This window comes from Numida meleagris, chromosome 27, assembly GCF_002078875.1.
Source record: "Numida meleagris isolate 19003 breed g44 Domestic line chromosome 27, NumMel1.0, whole genome shotgun sequence".
NCBI classification, from domain to species: Eukaryota; Metazoa; Chordata; class Aves; order Galliformes; family Numididae; genus Numida; species Numida meleagris.
In genome coordinates, this window is record NC_034435.1 from 1,206,755 (window position 1) to 1,213,471 (window position 6,717).

The 6,717-nt window shown below is 54.0% G+C and overlaps 1 protein-coding gene across 2 annotated transcripts in view; it reads left to right on the plus strand.

The window, feature by feature from the left end:
* LOC110388935 (guanine nucleotide-binding protein subunit alpha-11-like) overlaps positions 2,799-6,717 on the plus strand; it is an 8,369-nt gene continuing 4,450 nt past the window's right edge. Inside the window, exons 1-4 of one of the 2 annotated variants that reach the window (XM_021378731.1) lie at positions 2,799-3,035; positions 3,628-3,812; positions 5,273-5,427; positions 6,469-6,597. In XM_021378731.1, coding sequence (XP_021234406.1) covers positions 2,954-3,035; positions 3,628-3,812; positions 5,273-5,427; positions 6,469-6,597 — 551 coding nt within the window. In that variant the 5' untranslated portion in view covers positions 2,799-2,953. Of the gene's footprint in view, positions 3,036-3,223; positions 3,342-3,627; positions 3,813-5,272; positions 5,428-6,468; positions 6,598-6,717 lie in introns of those variants that run through there. The other variant, XM_021378729.1, reaches the window with a different exon arrangement.

The following is a 6,717-nucleotide window of genomic DNA, read 5'->3' on the forward strand; positions in this document are numbered from 1 at the left end:
GGGGTTTGCTGACAGCGAAACCCACGGGGACGCGGAGCCGCGCCAGGCCGCGCGCTGGGGATGGAGATGCATGACGGCTCCGCTCTGGGTGAGGTTCGTGGCTCCGGGAGCAGCATTTCGGCTCTGGGCCGTGCGCATGTTTCTCTGGTGCCCGGAGCGATGCTCGCAGCCCGGGAGCCCCGGAGCGATGCCCCGGGGTTGGTTCTCCGTGGGCACCGTTCCCGCGCGGACCGGGGCGCTGCCTTCGGGAAAGCGAATCCCGTGGCTCGAGCCGTTGGCACGGGGTGAAGGATGAGGTGCATCGCTGCGGGGAAGCGAACGTGAAGCTTTGCGTCGGCTCGGCTCGGCCGGGGCTGCCCCGTTGTGGGGATGCCCGCGGTGCCGGCGTTGTTGCACGGCTGTTGTTGTAGGGTGGGCATTGCGTGGGGAGCGGAACCTGGGGGCTGCGAGGGCGCTGGGTCGGTTCCTGGCGGCGGGGGACGGCCTGGAGCTGTCACGCTTCCTTAAAGCGGTCCCAAAGAAGCAGTTGTTTCAAAATAGGTTGGAGCTATAGGCTAGATCTGGGTTAAGAAGATCCCACTGGATCTAAAGATTGCACTTCAGAAAAGAAATGGAAGGTGCTCAAGAAACCTTTTTTCTTTTTTTTTTTTTTGTTTTTTTGTTTTCTTTTCCTTGAAGCAACGTTCGGCATCAGGTTCGCCAACCAACCAAAAGCTCCCCAAAGTGATAGGGGACTATTGCTTGCCCAGTAGGAACCGGTTTTAGAGCGCGATGAGGGAGGTGAAGCCCTTCGTGGTGCTTGCTTCCAGTGGGTGCACATCACCCACCTTGAGCTGCTGCACACCAGGGGCGTTCCATCTCCATGCAGCCGCTGCGTGTGCAGATTGCTCCTGTTTTGGTGGGGGCTGGAGGTCTTCCATGCACAGGTACCAGCGAGAGGGCTTTTCCCAGCTGCCCGCATCTCGACCAGGTGTGTGTATGTGTGTGTGGAAGGAGTTCCCGCGTCGCAGAAGCGGTGTTGGTTTGTCTGGTGGCTGTTGAAGCCTACCCCGGGCACTTGCAGTGAAGGGTAATGCTGCTGTTCAGCGGTTCACCCGGCAATGGGACGTTTTTATTTCAAGATATTGGACGTTGCCCTCTGCTATAAGGTCATGGTTGGCCTTTTCTTATGGGAGTGGCACAGGGGGAGTATACCCCATAGAAGAATTCCGTTGTTTCGTTGAACGCTGGGGCAGTGTTGGCTGGATGGGAGATGCCTGGCGGTACCTGGGGGCACTGCAGGTGGATGGGGAGCTCTGCTGCTCCCCCAGGTTGGCAGGAGGCACAGGGCGTTCAGCCCCTCTCCTCGTCCATACAACGAAGGGTTTCCGCTCTCGTTGGAGCTGGTGACGTTGTGGCGATGCTCTGTATTGTTGATGGCCCCGACAAGAACAGGAGGCAGCTTTAAAAAAAAAAAAAAAAACCCCACATAATAATATTAATACAGCCAGTGATGGAGCGGCAGGAAGGATCCGTGCGCCCGGCTCCGGAGCAGGTGAACGCGGCTGAGGTTTGCTTCGTGTTTTCACTATCGGAGTGCTTTATTCTTTCCTCCCTTCTGGTCGCTGTGGTGAGAGGCGAGGAAGTCTTTCTCACCGCAGTGCACCTAACCACAGAATATTTCGGTTTCCAGTTTTCCCCCCCCCCCCCCACCCTGCTTGCAGAGGCTTTCTGTTTGAGATGGAGACGGTTCAGCCCGCGTGGTAACGGGGTTTGCGATGTTCGTTTCTGAGTGCGCTGACAAAAAACACAAAACAACTCTGTCTGTTCGTGGAGATGGGGGAAGAGTTTGCCTGTTTATTTTAAACACGCGGCTTCTATTTATACGCTTGCCGCTTTTATTTGGGCTTATTTGTTTGTTTGCCTTTTTAGCCTGGCGCTGGGAGCGTGAGTAATTGGGAATCCACTGGTGCAGCGGTAGCTGGGCGCTGCCATGAGGGAGAGCTGCCTTGGTGTGCCCAGCTCCGCTTGGGGCTTGGGCCTGGTGGTCCCGGGCAGAGAGCAGGGCTCTGCTGGCACGTGCTTTTGGAACTGGAGGTCCCAAGGGTCGCTCGCGTAACGAGATAGGTGTTAATTGGGAGGCCAGCTCGTTAGAAAGTGCCATCCCTTTGGATCCCGCGCCCTGCGTGTCGCCGGGCGGCGTGGGAAGATGGACGCTGCGGCCGAGTCCTGCTGCTGGGTGCTGGGGCTGCGGCGTGGGGGCACGAGGGGGGTGTTCCCTGCACGGCCCTTCCTCTGAGCGCACCGTGCCCGTGTGGGGTGGAAGCCGCGCTTCCCCTAAGACCAATTGGATCTGGAATGCAACGAGCTCCGCGACGGGGCTCGAGCCTTTCACCTGATGACGTTTTTTTCCTTTCAACTTCCTACTGTCTCCTTATGTAAGCCGTTGGCTTTCCTGACACTTCACCGACGCTCTTCTGGGGCCATAAACGTAGGAGTGCTGGGAGCTGCCCAGCCTGGCTGCAGGAAGCGGGCGCCGAGGGGCCGGGCCGCAGCGACTGCCGCTGCGCTGCCCTCCCATCTGCTCTTAGGACCCGGCTCCTCCGGGGCAGTAAACGCGTGCAATAAGGAACCAGCAGCCTGCTGGGGAGCCGGGCAGAGCGCGGACAGCTGCGAGCAGCATCCGACTTTGTTCTCCCTGTCAGGCGCTATTTTTAACTCTGTCGGATCCAAAGGCTGCAAGCGGTGCTGGAGGTTTCATGGGGGGGGGGGAAGGATGCAGCCCCAGAGTGCAATCCCAGAGTCCAGAATGCAATCCCAGAGTGCAGGCCCGGAGTGCAAGCCTGGAGTGCAGAATGCAACTCCAAAATGCAGGCCCAGAGTGCAGAATGCAGGCCCAGAACGCAGCTCCAGAGTGTAGAATGCAGCCTGTGAGTGCACAGTGCAATCCCAGAGTATAGAATGCAGCCCTAGAATGCAAGCCCAGAGTGCAAGCCTAGAGCGGAGCATGCAAGCCCAGAGTGCAGCCCCAGAATGCAGAATATCGCAGCCGGGCGGTGAGGATTTCCATTTCAGTCCTGACGAGCAGACGCGGTTTCGTCGCGTGGTGGTTCCGGTTACCAGGCAGATGCGCCGGCCGCGCCGCTCGTGGCAGGCAGACGAGCGATTCCTCGAGCTCCGCTCTCCTTTGGGGCTGATTTTTTTTCCCCGTGCCATCCCGCTCTCCTCCACGGACGCGTGGTGTTCTATGAGGGAAGGGATGCCGGCTGGACGCTGCGCTCCGTGCTGCCTCCACCCTCGCACCGGGGCCGGCTCCGGCCGCGCTTGGAGCATCTCGCCGGAGCGAGCTGGGAGCAGCTCAGGTGTGACGGCCCGGGGCCCTTTGACGCAGGGCACGGGGGGGAGTGGCTGTAACGTGAGATTTGGAATCAGTAGCGTTGTGGCTTCGGGAGCTGCTTAGCACGGGACAAGATGTCCACCCTGCTCAGCACCAGGGGGGGGTCCGGGCGCTCCCGTGGAGCTGGGGGGTGGCACTGGGCAGGCAGCGAGCGCTTGGATGCAGCAGCAGGGGCTGGGGTGCAAGCTGAGCGTTCTCTGCGCCAAACCTTTCTTGCAGTGGGCACTAATGCTCTCTCTTGCCTTCTGTAGGCACTGGGGAGAGCGGAAAAAGCACGTTCATTAAGCAAATGCGCATCATTCATGGCTCAGGCTACTCTGAAGAGGACAAAAAAGGTTTTACCAAGCTGGTATATCAAAACATCTTCACTGCCATGCAGTCCATGATCAGGGCCATGGAAACCCTGAAGATTCTGTACAAATATGAACAGAACAAGGTAAGTTTCTCAGAATTTCTGCATGTTTCAGGGTGGCGGGAATACTTTGGCTTGCGAGCTCCTGTTTGCTTGTGCCCTTCTGCGTTGCAATCCCAGCCTCCCTGGACTCTTTCCCACGTTCTTTTTTTGCGTGTGCTTAAGGATGGTTTTTTTTATCACGTTCTGTTGATCTCTGGCTCCATTTGCTGCCTGTGGTTGAGGGCTGAAGCAGCCTTCCACCTGGAGGAAGGAGTCCTTGTGCCGTTCAGGACGTTGCACACCGCTCCGTATGGAGAATGGGGGGAGCAAGGAATTGGAACTCCCTACAGGAAAGGGGCTCTGCGTCCTCATTTCAAGGATTCAATGTCGCTGGTTGTGCTTTATGTCCTTTGGATGGCTTGCAAGAGTCACACCTGAAGGCTTTTATCACTACACCTGCGAGCTATCAGTCTTTATGATAAGTGCTGACCAAAGGTGCTGCCTTTCTTGAAGGGTTTTGGTCTCAACCTCTGCTTGAATCACAGTTCTGTGGTTTGCCTTTACCCGTCTTGGGTCCAGGGATCATCTCCAGTTAAATCTGATCTAACTTTGTAGTTATTTAGGGAAGGGGGGTGGCTTCTCTTGAGGGTGCACCAAGAAATCAGCATTCCTGGCGTTTTGCTTCTTTAATGCTTGCAATGCATGATGCAATATCTCGAAGCAGAGTCGTGTTTTATCTGTCCTGTCACACAGCAAGGCAGAGCTGAGTTGGGCGACCTGTGTGTGGGGCCTGGGTGTCCTCTGTGCCCTCACAGAGGTTCTGCAGCATCCGTGGTGAGAGTAGGAAGGGTGCAAGGGAGCCCTCCTTGTGCTTTACCCAAGGCACAGCAGGGCTGTTGTGCCAGCTACAGGCTGCTGACTTTGACATACAACAATGTGTGCAGAAATTGGCTTTGTTTTTATTTTTCTTGATGGGGCACAAACCCCTCTCTGTGACAAGCGAGCCAAGATCTCAGAAAGCAGCTTGGTGTAGGTAGTGACCTCGTGGGCACCACAGGTTGTGATGCTCTTACATTCTAGCTCTTCCTATGCTTATAGATTGTAAACTGGATGGTTTTAGTTCCTCTCTCGGAAGGGGTTGTGTCTGCACCACACTAAACCAATGCCTCTATTCCTTTTCAAACGTAACCTAAAAATTTTCGGCGAGAAACTCGAGATAACAGCATGTTATCCAGACCTCCTCGGCAGCTGGGCGCTCGGGGTCCCTCACAGTGGGCATTCTGCCTTGGGAACTGCTGGCAAAACAAACACATGGGACTTGAATTTCTCGATGTAGCAGTAATTCTGGGAAAACTGGAGCTGTGGTGTCTCGGATGTGGGGTTTACCCACTGTCCCTCTGCTCTTGGTGAGCAGCGTTGGGGTCCTTGGAGTCGTAAGGAAAGGGTTTCGTTCACCTGAGAGTCATTTTTGCTTTGGTTTTTTTTTGTTTTTCCATCTTCAGGCCAACGCAGTCCTGATCCGGGAAGTGGATGTAGAAAAGGTCATGACGTTTGAGCAGCCCTACGTAAGTGCAATTAAAACCTTGTGGAATGACCCTGGAATACAAGAGTGTTATGACAGAAGAAGAGAATATCAGCTTTCTGATTCAGCTAAATAGTAAGTCGCGCTCACGGGCACGTAGTGGTGGGTAGCAGTGATGCTGTGACAAATACAAACTGTCCAGTTTCTTATTTTTTGAGTTATAGAGTTTGTTTCAGAGGGCAAGGATGCTGCAGTGGATTCAATTTCGTAGTTTCTAGCTGTATGACAATACATAACGATACACACGTCTACGTATAACAATAGATATTGTTATTTTCATTGGGGTGGATGAGTCTTGTTAGTGCTTCTGACAAGCTACCTCGCTTCGTGTGTTGGGATAAAACCCATAAGCCAGTGATTTGCCTCTATCAGCCCAAAATATCCCTGGGCAAAGTTAAGGTGGAAGACCATTGGGTAGCTGTAAGTGTTTTGAACCTGGTTGCAGAAAGGCCTGGAGCTTTGCAGAAGGGGGAAGCTCTGTTTCTTTGGGGAGAGATCCAGATCTGGAGATTGCTTGCAATTTGATGCTTCTTGTGTGGGTTTGAGGTGTGCTGGTGGGGGATGAAGATGCTCCTACATCTGATTTTAGGTACAGGTGAGGCTAGAATCTCTGCTTGGTGGCCACCTATGTGGCATCTTGGGCAGCAAAGCATTGCTTGCCTTCCCTTCACGTTTGCCCTCTGGCCTTATAGTTGTATGGGAATATTTAACTTATGGATCAACAAAATCTGAGTCTGGAGAAATGAGGACTATTCCACCTCTCCCTGTTAACACTTCACAATGGGAAACCTCAAGTGAAACCTGATTCTGAAACAGAAGCATTCACTGTATTAAACCTTCCCTGTAGTAAAGCTGCTTTCCATACACCTACACAGAGTTGACAAATCCATCCTTAATGCATCTACTCATCCTCCAAAGGGGATGGCTCCTGAATTACAGCTCCCCAAAGGTATAGTTTGCTGTTCTTCACGTCACATTTCATCTGCCTCAAGTAATCTCTTGCTAGGCCAGGGGAAGACTGAACGTGGTGCTGTTGAAACCCTTACATGTGTGCTGCAACCTAAGGTGGTGCTGCTTGTTTTGTTTTTTTTTCTGTTTCCGTCGTGCTTCCTGTAGCTATCTGAGCGACGTGGATCGTATCGCTACTCCAGGATATCTACCAACTCAGCAAGATGTGCTACGGGTTCGAGTTCCTACGACCGGTATCATAGAGTACCCCTTTGACCTAGAGAATATTATCTTCAGGTACTGAGGGTGTATTCGTGTTACAGCTGAGCTGAGAGGAGGGTGCTCCAGTTTTGGGAAGGATGGGTTCTGCTTTGCTTTCCAGTGTCCAGCTGCTGCGTCGCGAGGCTTGAGGGGGGA